The sequence below is a fragment of the Balaenoptera ricei genome, chromosome 12, assembly GCF_028023285.1.
Source record: "Balaenoptera ricei isolate mBalRic1 chromosome 12, mBalRic1.hap2, whole genome shotgun sequence".
Classification (NCBI taxonomy): Eukaryota; Metazoa; Chordata; class Mammalia; order Artiodactyla; family Balaenopteridae; genus Balaenoptera; species Balaenoptera ricei.
The window spans coordinates 60,121,244-60,141,795 of NC_082650.1; the positions used below are offsets into that span (position 1 = coordinate 60,121,244).

The following is a 20,552-nucleotide window of genomic DNA, read 5'->3' on the forward strand; positions in this document are numbered from 1 at the left end:
AATATTTCTGTTAATATACACCAATCATGGGCAAGACTGTCCACCAATAGTGAATAATACTTGGCATCCTAACACTCCACCCCTTCATGTCACACTCAATAAGGCATATCAAAATGAGGAAGAGTATGAAATTATTATAGATATTATTTGCTCTAATTTATCTTTTAAAAGGAGAAAAGACGAGTGGCAGAAGATGTAGCAGGGTGGGAAGGTTTCTGTTTGTGATGCAAGCTGGGAGAGATTTCAGTATGCTCTTAATGCTGTAGGGAAGGAGCCAAAAAAAGAGTAAAAGCTTCCAGTACATGCAAGGGGTTTAATCAATACAACAGAATCACATAGATGAAACCGAGAGATAGAATCAGTCGTCCTGAAGGACATTAATTAGCCATGATGAAAGCAGTACAATGCATAAAGAGTTAATGCTGCAAAACACTGAATGATCTCATGGTGAGTAAAAAGAGAAACTCTTTTTTTAAAAGTTGCCCAAATTATAGGTAATCCAAGTTATTTAAAGGAGAAAAAACCCCACATTTAAATATGTCAAGTGACATAATGTTTCTTTAATTGAAAATAATTGTATTATGAGTAGAGTGGGTTTTGAGGGCAGATCAGCTGTGTTTTGAGACATACAACATCCTACATGCAACATCTTACTTTCAGCATGGTGTCAAATGGTACTTTAGGCTAGGATAACCCCATATAAAAACATCTTTTGACAGACACTAGATACTAGATGAGTAATAATTAATGGGTATTATCTTGTGGGCCTAAAACCTGTTATCTTTTGCTTAATCAGAATCCAAAAGTGCTTTTTCACATGCCAATGTCATGGTCTCATTATTCTTTTTCTACTTTGATATTTGCTTAAAATATAATATTAAGGATCAGAAAATGTTTTCACACAATATACATCTTTTAATATTGGTGACTTTGGAATGATGCCAGCAATTGCTGGGAGTTATTTAAATTATAAATCGTCTGGAAAAAAGTAAATTATTTATCCTCTGATACATGGATATATTTAACTTTTAATGCCTCTTTGCACTAACTGCTTAAAATTTTTACTGAAATAGCTTTTAATATTGTAATATTTAATATTGTAGTTAAAACAACAAATTTTTAATTCATTCTACAAATATTTAAGGTCCTACGGTTGCCAAGCCCAGATGGCTCATAGGTTCTTTCAGACATTTAAGAAGTGATCAAATCCTGTATTATTTAAACTCTTTCATAGCATAAAGAAAAAGGAAAGTTTTTAACTTCTTAGTGAAGCTGATATAATACTATAGCACATAAAAATAAAATTACAGACCAATTTTACTTCTGCAAATAAAATATAGTGAATAGAATTATTTTAAAATATAATACAAAAAATCATTCCGATGTATTCCTGGAATTCAAGGGTGTTAAGGTATTAGAGAATCTATATGATAATAGTACAGTACTATAAAATAATAACATAGTCAAAGGAGAAAAATCCTACGATCATCTCAGTAGATGTGCAAAATTGTTTGACAAATGGCAGCTGGATAGATATCCAAATTTTTATCAGTGTCTGTTAAAAAGTAAATACCTTATTAAGCTATCTACGAATTGTCTGCTACCAAATATTAGTAACCAAAAGCTAACATCATATTTAATTATCAAACACTAAAAATGCATGGTTCAGTATGGTAGCCACTAGCCACATGTACTGTTGAGCACTTTATGTCTAATCTGAATTGAGATGAGCTGAAAGTATAAAATACACACAGGATTTCAAAGACTTAATATGACAAAAAAAGATTTAGTATCTCAGTAATAATTTTTATGTTGAACACACGTTGAGATGATCATTTTAATATATCTCATCAAATTAAATATATTAAAATTAGTATCACCTATTTCTTTAGAATTTATTTTATTTTTTAACTTCATTGAGGAATAATTGACAAATATAATTGTATATATTTAAAGTGTACAACATGATTTGATATACATTGTGTAGTGATTACCGAGATCAAGATAATTGGCACATACATCACCTCACATTGTTAACTCTTTTGTGTGACTGTGTGTGGTGAGAATGCTTAGGATTTACTCTCAGCAACTTTAAAGTATACAGTACTGTATCATTAAACTCTTTTGACTTCTAAAAAATTGTAGTTACTAAAAATTTTTAAATTACATATGTGCCTCACATTTATGGCTCACATACAAATTAAAGTCAGGAACAAGACGTCAGTGTTACTTAACATTGTTCTGGAAATACTATCCAATGCTGGAAGATGGAAGAAAGAAATAAGAGGCATGATTTTTGGAAAGAAGGCTGTACAATTATCATCATTTGCAGACAATATGATTTTGTATTAGAATACTCAGGAGAAGAGACCAAAAACTATTTGGAACAATAAGTAAGTCAGCAGGTTACAAAGTTAATAGATAAAAATCAGTAGCTTTAGGAACTCTAGGATCAAAAAAGATCATTAAATGGTAAATCATGCCATGTCCTTGAGTAGGAAGACACAGTGAAGTAAAGATTAAAGATGTCAGTTTTCCTTAAAGTAATCTATGTGTTCAATGAACTTCCAGGTAAATGTTGTTTGTTTTTTAATAGAAAAGTTCACCTAAAAACTATGAAAATGTTCAGGAAAATTCTGGAAAAGAAGAGTGATGGAGGGAGCACTAGTCCCACCAGATAATAAAGCACATTATGAAGCCATAGTACTGATATTTGTGGATCAGCAATGAAGATAGAGTCTCATTTGCAACCAAATGATCCAGTGCATTCCCACACATAAACTTTTAAAAAGTCAGAACAAAAGTTATTTATTTGACCCAGAGGGCTATTGATATGGGAGAAATAAATGGAACAGAATAGAGTCTAGAAACAGACCAACAGGAAAGAAGGGAACATTAGCAGTTCCCTTGGCAAAGGATTACATTTCTGTAGTTAAAAACAAAGCAAATAGGGCATTCCCTGGCAGTCCAGTGGTTAGGACTGTACGCTTTCACTGCCGAGGGCCCAGGTTCAATCCCTGATCGGGGAACTAAGATCCCACAAGCCGCGCAAAACAAAACAAACACAAAACAAAACCCCAAGACAACAGTGCCATACTATTTTTGTTTCTGTTTTATTTTATTTTTTCCTTCTCCTGCTTTCAGAATGGCAACATTTAAAGTATTAATACCAGTGCTGTCTAGGTTATGAGTGAATGGGTACTTTTATGCCCTGTTTGTGGTAAATTGATGCTAACATTCTAAAGGGCAATTTTGTGTTTATATCAAAACTTTTAAATGCATGAAATTTACCCTAAGATATATTTGCAAAATTTGCCAATATACACATACATACACAAAATGATATTGCAGTGTTAATTTGCAATAGGGAAAAAAGCAGGAAATATATCAATGAGAAATTAGCTGAATTAGTGTATCACATCTGTAAGGTGGAATGGGGTGGATTTGTATGTGCAGATATAGAAATATCTACAAGATACATCATTCAATGAGAAAAGTAAGGTGCAGAACAGTGTATAAAGTATCATTCTTTTAGTGCAAATCCAAGAATAGAATTTCATACATATTTATCTGGAAGAGATCAGAAAAACTGTTAGCAGTATTTACCAAGGGGCAGAGGGATTATTAGATTTGAGGTTGGAGAGGGAAAAACTCATTTTCTACCTGCCTTCAGTGTTTGGATTTTCTAACATTTTACCTGAATTTTCTTTTGTTGATTGTATAATTTGCTTGTTGACAATTTGCATGTCATCAGAATGATGAGATTTTAGACTAATTTTTAATTTCCTTATATTTCCCTATTTTTATAACACATACACACACACCTTAATGTTATTTTTCCAAAGCCCAGTTCAAATGTTAAAAATAAACAGCAGGGATTTCCCTGGTGGTGCAGTGGTTAAGAATCCGCCTGCCAATGAAGGGGACATGGGTTCAATCCCTGGTCTGGGAATATCCCACATGCCGCGGAGCAACTAATCCCACGAGCCACAACTACTGAGCCTGCGCTCTAGAGCCCACTAACCACAACTACCGAAGCCTGCGCACCTAGAGCCCGTGCTCTGCAACGAGAGAAGCCACCACAATGAGAAGCCCAAGCACAGCAACGAAGAGTAGCCCCCGCTCGCTGCAACTAGAGAAAGCCCACGTGCAGCAACGAAGAGCCAACGCAGCCAAAAATAAATAAATTTAAAAAAAAAAAAAAATAAATAAATAAATAAATAGCAAAAACCCCCCAAGCCTTCTTATACTCAATATATGTATTAGTCAGCAATCCTCATATTTTATATGTACTCTTCAAGCTTTTTTTAAATATGTTGTTGTCACTCTTTACTTTGTCATATTTTGGCCTCAAACAGTGTTATTCTGACCTAAATTTAATACTGGGCCTGCATAGTTAAATAAATCGACAAAGAGCATTTAGGTTAAAGGGCATAATTGCAAATGAAAACATATAGCTAGATAAATACACTGCATTAAGTAAGAAACCCAACCTTCTCTCTCATCTAAAGATTTTTTTACCATTTAGCAAATATTTGATTTTTTTTTCTTAGTGTTTCTTGGTTCAGAATAGGCTATTTAGCAGTGATTCTTTGAAAATTAGTTTAGGAGCCCCCGACTGTTCACCATTAAGAAAAAACAAATCTTGAACTAGTTCAAAGAAACTATTTTAATTAGAGATAAAAACCTTTTTGATTCCTCCTCCTTAATACTTTTTTGTATCTGTTAGCTACTCCCTAGTCACTGCCAGTTGCCGTAAGCAGGCCCCTGATTCCTCTTTTCTGGAATCTGCAGTAGCCGCCAGGCGGGTTTCCCTTCCTGCCTCCGGTAGTGCCCCCTGCAATGATCTTTCTAAACCATAAATCTGACTCTGTCACTCTGCAGTTACATAAATCCCTTCAAGACTCCTCATTGCTTTCAGAATAAATCCAGGCTCCTCTGTGAGGCTCTCTGTGACCCAGTCCTTACCACTAACCAATCTTTCCTCTCCCCAGTTTTGCCTCTCACTCTTCAAAGCTGAGCCTTGCTGGTCCAAGTCCGCTTTCACTGTGGTTAGGCCTGTGTATTGTGTCAGGCTCTAGTAGCAGTCTATGCGTCCATCCAAGCTATTAAAACATATCATCGTACTTATCAGTCCCCACTGGACTCTGGAAACCCTGAAAGCGGGAGCTCTTATCACCAGTGTTTGATGTGTAGTCGATGTTTAGTAAATGTTAAGTCTGTGAAAAATTGTATTATTCAATAGATTACCAAAATATATCTTTGCACTGTAAAAAAAAAAAAATAGTTGACATGAATTGAATATACTTTGAACGCTCTTGAAATGTAATATATATAGCCTTATGTATGTATGGTTACTACTGATTTGGATAATTCTGTTAATGTTGATTTATTTAGTATGTGAAAGTATTGTTATAAAATGTATGATACTGTTGTTCTTTATTAGATCATATCATATGCTTCAGAAAGTGATATTGTTTTTTCAGTCTGGGTGATCTTGGTTTCTCTGTTTTATGTAGCTCATTCAACTGATTCTGAATCATCTGACACTACCAGACCTGTGTAGATTAGCACAGACTTGCAAACTACTGAACCAGCATTGCTGTGATCCTCTGCAGTACATTCACCTCAATCTGCAACCATACTGGGCAAAACTAAATGACACCTCTCTGGAATTTCTGCAGCCTCGCTGTACTCTCGTCCAGTGGCTTAATTTATCTTGGACTGGCAATAGGGGCTTCATCTCTGTTTCAGGATTTAGCAGGTTAGTGCCAAGCCTTGTTGAGGTTATTTAAATCAGCAGGCTATACTTACTATGTAGTAGTTTCGATGATAAAAGTTTGAAATTATCATGTACTTTAGATCATGTTCAGAGTGCTTCTGCTTACAGAAGTGGATGAGTTAGTTTCACCGTCCTCTTCAGCTAGACTTCATAAGATGGAGGGAAATGATGCCCTTTACCGCATATTTTTTAAATCCCAAGTAACTTTGAACAGAGCTCCTTTTTTTTCTTTCTCATATTTTCAGCACAGATGATTAACACATTTTAAAAACTATTTCCAAATCAAAATCTACCTCCCTAATGTGATTTGTCAGAAATGGAAAACAATTTATTATAGAACATTTTAAATTAAATCTTAATTACATGTGCAATACATCACCCAAATTTAGAAGCTCATTTAAACTAATTATGTTGAAAATGCAATTGCATGTTAAATAGGCGACCACACTTGCAGACCTGCCCAGGTGTTTCTGCTCCTTTCTATTTAAGCATTTAGTTTCCCTACTATTAAATGTCACCTGTTAAACATTTGAAAGCTTGCACGAGTACATATTCATTTAGTAATGCCATAGTCATTTTTCTTGTGAAACAAACAGGTGTTTTTCTCTTAACCTTGATGGTTATTCTCATTGTATGTTACAGTATAATCCGTTTCATTAAGTTAAATAACGAAGAAGTAGACACTTAGGGGAAATTACCCGTTATTTTTGATTAACGAATAATCTCCTATCCTGTTTTTAGAAGTTAGAATGAACTACAGCCCTCCCTACACATATCCCCAGTGGATACATTCCTCAACAGTGGTTTATGAATTAGAAATCTGTATTTTGAGCTTTGTTCCCCTTGACTTAGAGTATAAAAATAAAGATGCAGTTCCAGAAATAAATATTTGATACCATTAGATTCAGATGAAGTCATGTTTGAAATAGTACCAATGTGTTCAAAAGGCTAATATTGATAGTTTATGCATCAAAGTAAAAAATAAACGCAAGCAGTAATGGCTTATAGCACATGTTGAAACCATGGATGCACTGAGTTTCTTTCTTTCCTGCCAGAAATAGAGCCAGGGGAAGGGGTTCTTAGATAAAACATGATGGGATTGTGGGTCAGAGTCTAAAGATTTTACAACAGGCTAAGTATACAAAATTCTTTTTTATTATGTAAATTTGCTTAAAAGGGGATATATATATAATATATATATTATATATGTATAGTAGAAAAATAAGGCATTTCTCTTTGGCAGTGTGATTTTGGTAAATTTTTATAGAATCCACATTTTGAAAATTGCTGGATCTTTGACAGCTCTCCAGTGGAACACAAGCTTAGTCCTTTTTACTTCCTTTTGCTGCAGACACACCCACTTCATTGGCTAATTTTCCTCGCTATTAATGGGACCAAGAAGAACTGAAGCTAATGATGACTGTGGGTATTCAGAGCGTGCACTATAGATCATAAACCAAGACTAACTGACTCTGAGAGCAGATAGAACCATTGGTATCAGTAAGCATTATTTTACATTATAAGGACCTTTGGGTGTTTTAATCCCTCATAGCTCTTTTTTCAATATTTCCCACCTTTAGGAACTTACTGTTTGTTTTCACTCTTGGTGTGTAAGGCATTATGGTGAGTGTTGTGGACCATGTAAAGAGATAGATAATATAGTTCCTGCTACAGAAAAGATAAAGAATAAGAATAAACATTTAAACATATCCTTCCTATATTTTTATAAATAAAATAACAGGGAGGCAACTAATGAGTATAGACATTAAACAAAATATTGGTAATGAATGGCTGAAGTCCAGCTTCTTCGGCAAAATGTTGCATATAACCATGGTATAATGAATAAAATGTAGAGATAGTATTAAATCAGTTTTTAAAAACTCTTTATGTAGCTTCTTCTGGTGCATGAGCAGAAACATAAGTTGTGAGAAGAAGACCGCAATGCTATTTTTTAAATTTTAGACACGTGATGGATAAAGATCTTCTTTTATGAGGTTAAAGCTCCAATCTACTTTCTCACCAGCAATTTCTCTTCCATTTTCAGTTCAACCATTTAGTTGCCATGGGGCTGTTTAAATAATCACAAAAGTACATACATAAATTTAAGTTTTCCATATTTCACAGGAGTATTTCAGCCAGTAAAACCGTAAATCTCGATAGCATTCCTTTAAGTATAGTCATTGTTCTCATTAAGAAAATAAAAAGGTTAAATAACAGGGAGAGAGAATCTTCTTTTGGGTGGGAGATACTGGAGTTTTGCCTACTGATTGCTGTTGGCCCCCTTGACTTGACTGCTGAATTGATAGTCATTGTGGCTTATAGGCAGCATTCCCAGAATAAACAGTAAATATTCATGGCTTGATTATTAATGAACAATCTATGAGTAAGTATGGTCTATTTATGCTCATTACTGTGAAGAAGACTTGTAATACTTTAAAGAAAAAAAGTACATTTTTAAAATAGAGACCAATGATGATGAGCTTGCTTTTTGAGTAAGTCTTTGGGAAAAGCTTGATATAGTTTATTTTTGTTACCTGAAAACCTTATCTTCACAAGCTGGAATTGTTTCACTGGATTTTAAAGAACTTAGGAATTTATTTTATTCAAAATAACAGGGAAATTGGAATAATGAGAACTTAAAACTTTTAATCAGTTATTAAAATCCTGTTCTATCTACAGATTTGTGATTTGTAACTTCAAGTACTGCTCATTTATATCATTACTCATTAAAATCACATCTACTGTAATTCCACTTTTCTCTTATAATACACTTCCCTAAAGTCTCGGATATTCCTTTGCCTCCCTGCCTGTTTGTGCTCTGAGGCTTAATCATATCATTCTGATGTTCAAAAAGTCTTAGGTTCTGTTTATTTTTCCTCTATCGTTTTTCTTCAGATAGTTGCTCAAAATAATCACCTTGAGCTCCACCTCAGTTATGTAGAGATTTCTATCCCTCACCCTTCTACTTGTTCCCTTCAGAAAACATTATTGGATGCTTTCTAGATTTAAGAACTTGATGTTTTGACACAGAGCTACAGTTTTATGGACTAGAGAGCTTTTTGCTTATTCATATATTTGTTTATTCAGTTGCCTGCCTGTGTTTTACACTGTTGTCTCTTTTAGATGGTCAATTCCTAGAGATTAAAGACAATTTAAGACTTTCTTTTCCACTTCCTTCTACCATTGCTAGACAGTACCGTACACAGTTAAGCAAGAAGTTTTGTTTTTAATGACTTTATTTTGGATCAGCTATAGTAAATAATGCTCCAGCTATTTGGGATTAAAATTATCTTAAATATACTGTCTCATAAAACTCAAGTGAGTCAGCTAACAAAACATGAGATTAGCAATCAGAAGCCATGGATATTTATACCTAATTCTCCCCTTTACCTTGATACTTCAGGCAGCTTGTAAGGATTAGTGCCTTTTATTTTGTGATGAATAAACTCAGATTAAATCATTCATTCATGTGATGTTAATTATTTTAGGGTGCAAGTTACCATTTAGTAAATTAATTCTTATGTACTTATATTAATCTGGACAAATGAATTCACCTCATAAAGATAAGCAATTTATTTCTCTCTCCAGAGACTCCATTTCTTGTAGCAAGAGACCTCGTTTAGGAATTGTTTATCTGAACTTAGGTCTTCTCTTAATACCCTCAGTATCAAGAAATACTTGATGAGAATTCATAACATGGTATGAACAGGCTGCAGGAAGTAGACAAGCTATAATTCTCCTTTCAAGTGACCAATATCACAATTGAGATGAATAAATAGATGACCAAGACAAAAGCATGTATGTAATTTTGCGTTAAAATAAAACTATGAGGAGCATTAAGGCAAGAAACAAGAGTTGTGTTCAGCTAATTAATTGATTCTGCTCCTAATTCTACCTTCTTGGAGTGGAAATATTATGAAAAAGTAGGTAGTGTAGATCTTGTAAGTTTAGGAAGAGAGACTATGGGGATATTGACCAAATAATCTCAGTAAAAATATGCAATATAGAAAAAGGAAGAGAGAGAGTCATAAAGGTAGATAAGCATTATCTTTATTGTGCTTCCAGATTTTTTCATTCATTCAATCAATTTGGGATGTTTTCTAGTCTATTAACAGTTGGCTTTCTGGTGATTTACTTTCTATCTTTAGAAGGGAAAAGTTCATTAATGAGAGCAAAGAGAAAAGAAATGTCAAAGTATTCCAAGTCCAATACCAAAAAGAATTGTAGAACAAAGTGCTTTGCCAAATAATGAAGACCTTCAAGAGATAAGATGCCTAAAGATTTTAATTTTAAGAGTTAATATACTCATCTAACTTTTGTAATCTGCAAATAATTTTAGAAGTATCAAATCAAAATAGGATACTCCAGATCTCTGACACCCTACATTCATTTCTAGATTGCTAGCTTATAAATAGTGAAGAACTAGCCATAACTACGATGTATACTCAGAGTAAGGTAAAAACGTTAATTTTGTCATATTTCTTAGGAGTAGTTTGAACCTCTTAATGGAAAAATTCTCTGAGTCCATAAAACTTAGTCTGTTCCAGAGTAGAGGAAATCTAAATTCTTCAAATGAATATTCACCATTGGAAGATTTATTCAACAAAGTCATCCAGTGTTTTTTACATGGCTGACATCATGCTAAGTACCGGGTACACCCAAGAATCTATTTCAATTGTCGAAGGATTTGAGGCACATTATAAAACTCAATGTAAACAAATCAGTATATAAGGAAACTGTGGTTAACAGAAAAATAAATTATTGTTGAGAAATAGGTGAGCCTGAGTTCAGTTCAGTATGAAGAAGGTATGTCATAATGTAGTACACACTGCCTCCCTTTGAAATAGATCCTGAGTCTGAATATTGAGCACCACCTTCAGTGCCACCACCGGATCCAGTGCACCGTCCTCTCTTCCCTGAATATGGTCGTGGTGTCCTGAGGGTCCCCCTGTTTTTACCCCTGTTCTCCTTCAGTCTGTTCTCCACACAGAAACCGGAGTGACCCTGTTAAAGTACAAGCAGGTTGTGCCACACCTCTGCTCAACACCCTCTGATGATTGAGGATCCCATCTCCCTCAAAATAAAAGCCAGAGTCTTTATAGGACACGCACTCTGAACTGCCCCTTACCTCTCTGATCTGCTCCGCATCTCCCTCTCACTTTGAGCCTCCGTACAGTTCGGCACTCTAGGCATTGTCTGAGCTATCCCGCCTCAGAGCTGTCGTGCCTGCCCCTCCCTTTGCCTGGAGTGCTGCTTCTCCAGGGAACTGCTTTGCTCACCTGCTCACTTCCTTTGGGTCTTGATTCACCTTCTCAAGGAGGCTTCCCTTACCACCCTGTCTACCCTTGACACTTCCTGTTGTCCTTCTCTACTTTTATTTTCTCCTTGGCACTTTTCACTCTCTAATATACTATTAATTTTACTCATTTAATTTATTTGTTTATGGTCTACCTCTCCTACCAAAATGTAAGTAAGCCCCATGAGAGCAGGAACTTTGCTTTGCCCACTGCCAACTTCCAAGTGCCTGGAGTAATGCCTGGGTCATAGTTGGAGCTCAATAAATATTTGTTGAGTGAATGAATTAAGGTGCTTGATGCAAACTGGCAATTTAGCTGCTATAGTAGCAAAGGACACAGCAGTGAGACAGGTCGGAGGAATTTAAGGAGAGGGAATAGCGTGAGGACTATCTGAGAATTTGAAGGAAGGTGAGGGCGGTTGTGTGAAATGCCACAATAAATCAGGTAATACAAGGACTGGAAAGAAAGGCCGCTTAATTTGGCATTTAAAAGGAAAGGATGAATTTAGGGAGAGCAGAACATACGCTGCAATGGATTAAGAGTAAAGGGATGTTCTTGGATGTTTGGGTGTAAATAAGATGTGTGGGCTGCTGAGTTATTTGCAACATTTAAAATAAATTTGTAGCAATTAAATTTTTAAATTGTTGTTTGAATGTGTGTTGGCCAAGATTTCACTTTTATTTTAATGTTCGTGGGGTACTTTGGTCTTTGCAAACTACTTTCACTTATTGTGGGATGTTCAAAACCACAAACAGTGTGGTGAATGCTGTTAACATATTTCTAGTCTGCCTTCTACATTGGAGGAAATGCTGAGACTTGGGTAAACGCCTTTTCCAAGGTCACATGCTAGGAAGTGGTGGAACAGGGCAAAATATCCATCTTTTGACTTAGAAGTCCAGTGTTACTTCCTTTACTTTCATAAGTGATTGATTTAGTCAGTTTTATTTTGCATGTGTATTTGTAAGCTAATAATTAAATCATGTAGAAAAAAGATGCGGCATAAGTAAAATAACAGTATATGACTGATGTGACACTGAGATGGGCAAGAAAATGTCAAGAGACCTGGACAGGGATGAGTGGTGCGCTTGTTTAAGGGATAAACAAACACACCACTTGTTGATAAAGTTTCAGGGATATGAATACTCGTAGCCTCACAGTTTACTTTTATTATCAGACGATGATTATGGACAGGACTGTTTTCCCCCCATCTGTAACGTAATGAAGACAAATATTGTTATTCCTACTTTGATAAAGGGTTTTGTGTCCTCCACATGAAGTTATTTCTGTGTATTTTGTGTGAAGCTGCAATTGAATATCTTGTAATAATTTCAACATCAGTCTAGGCGTTAAATAGTATCAGTTACAAGGAACATATCTCAACAGTATAGTTAAACCAACCCAGAAATTTTCTTAGTTGAGAGGAGGCTAGTCTGATTTGTTTTGAGGTCATTTAGAGATGGCACTTTGTGTGCCACATTCAAAATAAATTATCCAGTACTGAATGGGTACTGTTTAGGGAGAAATATCTTCCAAGAGTTTAGAGTTTTGTTATGTTTTGTTTATTGGCTCTACCAGCTCAGATGTGAATTACAGGTAAGTAGAAGAAAAACACCCTCTGCTTTCTTAATTTCCCACTTAGCAGTAGCTGACTTTTTATGTGATGTGAATCCATTTTATCTTCTTAGGTTGATATATTTTAGCCTAACTGTGCCTGTTTTGGCATGCAGTAAATGAGAATTTAAGTGAAACAAGTTTTTAATTTTCCCTAATAGAAATCTGTTCTTCTGAAGGTGTCTGCTTAGAGTCGATATAATTCCAAAGTGCTTGCAAAAAATATCTTTTAGTTTTATGAAATTCACATGGAACATTGTTTTTACAGGTTTCTGAAGGTCTGTGGATCTGAATTAGTGCGTCTTGAATTATCTTGCAGCCACTTCCTTAATGAAACTTGCTTGGAGATTATTTCTGAGATGTGTCCAAATCTACAGGACTTAAATCTCTCATCCTGTGATAAACTACCACCTCAAGCTTTCAACCACATTGCCAAATTATGTGGCCTTAAACGACTCGTTCTCTATCGAACAAAAGTAGAGGTAAGATTTACACCTCTGCTAGTGTTAATAGCCAACCGAATATTTAGTTACCTGTAATTGCTCATAATAATGTGATTTCTGACTTTCAAATAGTTTAAGTGTATGATGCAACCTGACTATTCTAAAATCATTAGAGCTGGCTGATTCAGTCATTTTAGAATTAGTCTATTGTGTTGTTTTTTTTTTCATTTTAAGAAAATGTTATCCTGTGTGCTCTTAGAATTTTTGTAATGCTGTTCATGTTTCTAGGTAAAGAAGCAAGCAATGGGTTGAGGTGAGCTGAAATGCTGGCAGGGAATGAATTAGAGAAAGAGGTGGGAGGAAAGTATGTAGGAGAACATTTGCTTGGAGTGGTAGGAAGAAAAGTGGAATTTATCCAGGACCAGACTTTGGAGTTAAAATTCCTAATACATAGTTTAGGAGTCTCATTAAAGAAAAATGGAGTCATATAATATTTATTGATCTGCTTGCTTTTTTTCACATAGCTCTAGGACATCTTACCAGGTCATTACATATACTACCACCTGACAGTTTTCATTTTTTTTTTTTCTTGGCGTATAATTGCTTTACAATGTTGTGTTAGTTTCTACTGTAGAACAAAGTGAATCAGCTATATGTATACATATTACATTTTACCGTAATCTACTCAACTGTTCCCCAAATGGTCAACATATCGGTTTTCCCAGCTGTTTTTCTTTTACAAACCATCTAGCAATAACATTATTTTGCACAGAGTTTTATATGTACCGGTTATTATTGCTGTAGGATAGAGTTCTGTAAGTGGTATATCTGGTCACAGTATGTGCCTGGGCCCCTGTGGTAAACATCCACTTACTGCCATAAACTTGTTTCCTCTACTCCAGTCATGTTGGCCTTCTTTCTATTCCTTGAGCATTCTGATCCAGTCCCAGCTCACAGCTTTTTCTCCTCTGCCTGTCTGGAATATCCTTCCAGCTCATTACATGGCTGCCCTCTTCTCAACTCAATGTCCAACTTGAATATTTTTTTTTCAGAGATGGCTTCTTAGACATTGATAAAAGGTAACCCTCCCCCCCTTCTAGTTTGCTTCTGTCATATCACCCACAGTGTATTTTCTTTTTAGCAACTTTATCACTATGAGATTATCTTATTGGTTTTCATACTATCACCTGTCTCCTCACATTGCGATATAAGTTTCATGAAGGTAGAACCCTTGTCTGTCTTTTTCATTGCCGTGTTCCTGGTATCTAGTATCATACTTGGTAAAGACTGGCCATTCAGTAAATATTTAAATGAATGCATAAGATAGCCAAATTACTTTTCCAAAATGGTGTACCCCACTCTAGTGACCCCTTGCCTGTCTTGAATGTTGCCTTGGCCAAGTATTCAATCTCTCTGTTTCCTCATATCTAAAGTGGAGATAATAAAAATACAGATCTCATAGGATCATTGTGAGAATTAATTAGATGTAATGTACTTAGAGGGTGCTGAACACATAGTAAACTCTCAATAAATATTAGCTACTAATAACAGTAGTAAGAGTATAATATTACCATGGCAGTTTTGTAGTATGTTTTACTATGTGTTAGGAAAATCTGTTCTTTTTAAACTTAAAAAAAATCCTTGTGTATTATTCTTTCAGATATTTCTTTCAGCAAGGATTTTATTAGCAGTGCCTTTATTATATTTCATTTTGCTCTTTAATAAGGCTTCCTATCTGTTCATATAGGTCTTGTTTTACATCCAAGAACATGTTATAGTTTTCTTCACTTAGGTTTTATATCTTTCTGGTTAAATTTAACCCTTGTATTTTTTAGTCTCAGATACTATTTTCTTTTATTTAATTTTAATTGGTTATTGTTAATATAAAGAAAAATGAGGTTTTTGTATATTTATCTTGTATCTGCTCACCTTACTGAGTGCTTATAATTGTTCTAATAACTTATGTCTTTTGGGTTTTCTAATGATACAATTATATAATCTGGAAATTAATATACTTTTTCTTTCTGTTCCAATATTTAAAGTGTTGCTACATTAAGTAGAACTTCATAAATAAGGTAGAATAATAGAGTCACAATAGGTATACCAGTTGTATTTCTAATATAGAGGGAATTTTTTTTCTTTTTTTAATATTTATGTAACAAATGTTTGCATGCCTGTTATGTGCCAGGCACTGCTCTAGGCACTGGGACTTCATTAGTGAACTAAATAGAAATTCCTCATGTAGCTTACTAATTTTATATATTGTTTGATGTTTCTTTCTGATAAGTAGTCTTTATCATTCTCATTTGATTAAGAATATTTTTATCAAAAATGTATATTGTATTTAAAAATTTTAAAGCCTCCATTACCACACTGATCTTTTTTCTTCTTCTTCTTTTTTTTTTTTTTTTTTTTAATTTATTTATTTATTTATTTTTGGCTGTGTTGGGTCTTCGTTTCTGTGCGAGGGCTTTCTCTAGTTACGGCGAGCGGGGGCCACTCTTCATTGCGGTGCGCGGGCCTCTCTCTCACTGTTGCGGCCTCTCTTGTTGCGGAGCACCAGCTCCAGACGCGCAGGCTCAGTAGTTGTGGCTCACGGGCCCAGTTGCTCCGCGGCATGTGGGATCTTCCCAGCAGGGCTCGAACCCGTGTCCCCTGCATTGGCAGGCAGATTCTCAACCACTGCGCCACCAGGGAAGCCCATCTTCTTTTATTTATTAATATAATGACATGTTGAACAATCCTTACATTCCTGCGGTAATTCCTACGTGTTTTAACTTAATACATAGCTGGGTTATTTTCCTAATGTTTTGGAGTCAAGCTTTATCACTTAGAATCCAATATTTCGGATTCTAACTTTATCACTTATGAATTATGTTACCTTGAGAAAGGTTCTTGACCCCTTGTGCTTCAGTAGAGTGGAGATAATGATAGTATGCCTTTCAAAGAGTTGTTATGAGGATTAACTGATTTAATATATACAAAGTGTCTACAACAGTACCTGGTTCATTGTAAATATTCTTTAAGAGTTAAGACTTATCAATACTTTTTACATCTGCTTTCTTCAATGAAATTGAGCTGTGTTTTTCCTTTTCATGCCATTTTATCAGGTTTGGAGCTAAGATTATGACACCTTAGCAAAATGATTTGTGACATTGACATCTTTTTCTTTGATCTGGAATAACTTTAACAAATGAGAATTATCTGTTAGATAGAATTTATCTATAAAACCATCTGGGTGTATAGCATTTTTTATTGGTAGATCAGAGTAGATATCTTAGCTTGACATAGTTTTTAAACTAATCTATGGAAGTCTGAATATAGTATTCCTGGTGTGGGGCAAAATTTTTACCTAGAGTTTAACTGATGACCTGCTTTGTTGGAAAGAAGACTTTGATTCTAGTTCTGGCCCTACCAGTGACAAGCTTAACTCACACAGTCTCTCAAATTCCAAGATTCTTTCTTTGTAAAATGAGAGGACTATTGTCCCTGAATGCTAGTTTAAAGATAGTGTTAGCCCATGTTTTCACTGGTCTGTGGTGAAATGACTCGTCATTTATGTGGGTGTAAAATTGTCAGCTGTCTTTTCTTGGGTAGACCTATCTATTCTGAAATTATGCCACACCGGCTTTTTACTGGTGTATTTACTGTTTTATATTGCTCTGTGTGTCTGATATCCTCTGAGCAAGATGATGCCTCATTTTAAAATATTCTGATTAAATTTAACTTTAAGAAGAAATGTAGCATAGTTCATTAATAAGTGAAACTTCGGGAAGAAAAATCGGGTAAAAACCAAGAAATTATATCAACTTGCTAGGCATCTTACATCTGTGATGGTTTGTAAAAATATATTCCATGTGATGCTTTTGAAATGTCATAAATTAACATGATTTAAGTGTCAGAGAATCATTACATAGTCCACAGTTTTCTTCCATTTACCCCAAGAAACTGATAGAATATGACTACATATTTTTAAAAAAGTGTGATTTATAGGAATTGAGAAGATTTCATCTCTCAAGAGTGGAGACCTATACATATGTATCCAAGTCTAAATAGCATCAGCTCAGCTTCCCTCAGTTACTTAAACATAGATGTGAAATTACTGTATGACTGCATTAAGTAAAATTTGGTTTGTACCATATGTTACTACCTATTAAAGTTTGTTTTTATTAGTCTATCTGCTAAAATACCATAAAATCATTTATAAATTTACCCTACACAATTTTTCTGACATTTAGTACATAGAAACAATCATAAAAATGATTTTCATTGATCTACAGTTGACTTACAATAAAATAAAAAATAGTGTCATCTTAGTGATATAAATGGCAAAATTCAAAATTGAGAAAAACCTACCCAGGCAGTGTTTACTTTTACAGCTTCCCAGCTCTCTCTGCCTATACTTTTTTCACTTCTGTTATCTTGTCATTCTTGGGATCTGCATCAGACTCCCCCACGGGCACCAAGTAACTCAGAGGAATAAAGGGAAAAGACAACACAATCAGCTGGTCTCTTTTAAAACAAACAGAAGCCACAGCACTGGTATTCGCATCAATCTATAAGCACCTCCTTTGTCACTTAGGCAAAGCATTATGTCACCCCCTTTTCCCTTCCATATGTTCACTGCTTCAGTCCTGCACTCAATGATGTTGGTGGATGAGAGAAAACAGAGTGAGAAGACAAGATTTAGGGGATTGGCTTCTCTCTAAACCTTCCACATAATCACTGGCAGTACATTCAGATGTTATAAACTGTCTTGGAAAGAAGGAATAGCAGTTGACTTCAGATGCCTCTGATGGCTCTAAGGAAATATATGAGGAGAAAAAGAAGATATGAATTTGAACTTCCTGGTAGAGGTTTTTTTTTTTTTAAAGGAATACAAATTATCCAGTGCCACTTTTACCCTTGTTTTTCTAAACACTACATAATTATAAAATAAGCAAAAATTAGTATTTAAAAATGTTGACTCTATTATAGCGTATAATCTTCAGAGAGGTCAGATTTATGATGTAGTAGAGTTATATTTATGTGCCTATATATAATTTACATTAATAAATGTAATATATTTATGCCATTTTATAAGATAGAAGCAAATCTGTGTGCATAGTGAATATAGCTTTAGAGGATATTGGAGACCTGGGTTTTAGTCCCAAAGTTTGGGAAAACTTACTGAATATGTTGTTTGCTGTCCTAGACGTTTCGCATATTATTTAATCCTTTACACTAGTCTAATGAGAGTAGATGTTACTCTTAAATCTTACAGATGATGAAATGAAGGTCCCAAAAGATTAATGTTTCCCAGTGGCACAGAGCAATAAGTTAGAGTCAGGATTTGAACCCAGATTTGGTGGCCTCAGAGTTACAGTGAAAATTGTAAGATACATAAGAGCATAGAGTAGTAGTTATTCTAATAGCTTGGCTGCCTCTATCTAAAATAGAGCTTTTCTCTTTACCACTTAATCCTTTTCTAATCCGTAATTGGTAAGGAAATATAACATTGTAAATAAGATACACAACATTTTGATCCAGTGTAAAATGCAAACTATTAAGTTATATTCTGTAAACATTTTCTAGTCTAAAATACCTACTATAGACAAATGGACTTTTGCCTTTTATTTTTATTATGAACAAACTTAGTTTGAAGTCTTAGTTCTGAATTTATAATAACAGTTATTCAAATTACATTTAATATCATTTAAATAATAGTTTGTGGAATCCATACATAATGAACCACCTCAAGCAAATGGTTTATATATATAGGCCAACTCTCAATATTACACTATAGTGGGGAGCAGCATTGGTACATATAATTTCCCCAAGTATGTTAGCATGTAAAGTGGTGCATTGTTGATGTCTAGGTAGTGTGTTCTTAAGTGGTTAGGTATAGCCAGGCATATTGCAGGTCTGGTTACTCAATAAGAATGAGAATGCAGGAGAACAAAACTATAGTAGGGTCAGAATTGCCTTATATGCACGTAGGTAGATCCTGGTGTGCTGCTGTGGCACCTCCCTGAGCCAATGGTGAAACAGGCAGTGGGCCCAGGGCACTGGGCTTCTCTCTACCTGACATTTTACCAACAAGGCCTGCTGCGTTGACCACTGAGCCTCATGTGTAACCTTGTCAGACACTGGGGCTATATCCCAGTGCATTGTACTGCTTAATTGCTGCTTTGGTAGTCAACTATGTGAGAGCAACCTTAAAACAAGCCCCAAGTGTCATTGTCACCAGTTTTTGAGCCCAGCCTTTTATGACCTGGCCTAGCTCATTAAGATTTTTCTCCCCAGCTCCACTGCTTTGGCTAATACCATAGCTAGTACCCTACAGTGAGAGGAAGCAGCAGTAGGATCTTGTTCAGACTTTAGGTATGGTTAAAACTGCTTAGCAGTGAGGTCTGGGTGTTGATTCAGACATTATTTGATAATTTAAAAGCTGGGAAGATATTTGTTATTTGGTCTGTATCAGAGACCAATGTCAAAAACCTCAGTCCTAGAGAGTTCCAAGATGGTGGAGGAGTAGGAGGACGTGGAGTTCATCTCTCTCTACGGATGCATCAGGAATACATCTACAGATGCAACAGTTCTCACAGAACACCAGCTAAACACTAGCAGAAGACCTTGGACACTGGAAAAGACTATAAAGATCCCCGTATAACTGGGTATGATGAAAGAAAGAAGGGAGAAGGAGGGGGAGAGGAAGCGGGACAGGACCTGCACCCTGGGGGGTGTGGGGGTGGGAAGCTGAAGCAGGGGAGAGATTCCCGCATCTGGGGAAGCCCCCTCACTGATGGGGAAATCGGTTGGGACAGAAGGGAAGCATTTGAGGCTGTCAGAGGAGGGTGAAGCGACCAATCTGTGGCAGATGGGACAGAATGAAAAAACTCAGTCCTTCTCCTGGCTTTCCCACTTGAAAGATTTTTGTGCTTGGGTAAGTCACTTAAACTAAGCTAAAAGTTTATTTATCTGTTAAAAAAAACCCTTACCCTATCACATAGGCTATTGAGAAGACCAAATTAGGTTGTACATGTAAACGACAACAACACACTTTATAAGTTAGATGGACTTGTGTAAATGTGAAAATGATAGTATAGGTTTACTCAGCATAGTACTACACAATTATTCCCAACTTTGTGAAGTATTCTTATAGGTCTTCCTAAATAGGAATATCTTTTCCATCATGTGCTAAGAGAGATTTAGGCCGATTACTGCTTTCACACTTATGATCTGTTTCTGGTAAAAGGAATGTTCATTCCTAACTTATAAACTCCCTAATGGGAGGGACCATGTTTGACTGTTTACTTTTTACAACCAGTACATAGAACAGTGTCTGGTATTCACTATAGTGAATATATCTAGTAGATATTCAGTAAACTTGTGATGAATGAATGAGTGATAACTCTCGCTTGTCAATTCATTTTTTCT

The 20,552-nt window shown here is 35.3% G+C and overlaps 1 protein-coding gene across 6 annotated transcripts in view; it reads left to right on the forward strand.

Moving 5' to 3' along the window:
• The window catches only part of FBXL4 (F-box and leucine rich repeat protein 4), a 70,291-nt gene that overhangs the window by 31,958 nt on the left and 17,781 nt on the right, over window positions 1–20,552 (forward strand). For 5 of the 6 annotated variants that reach the window (XM_059942033.1, XM_059942035.1, XM_059942032.1 and 2 more), the window contains 2 exons: window positions 5,520–5,764; window positions 12,959–13,172. In XM_059942033.1, coding sequence (XP_059798016.1) covers window positions 5,520–5,764; window positions 12,959–13,172 — 459 coding nt within the window. The remainder of the gene's footprint in view (window positions 1–5,519; window positions 5,765–12,958; window positions 13,173–20,552) is intronic. The other variant, XM_059942036.1, reaches the window with a different exon arrangement.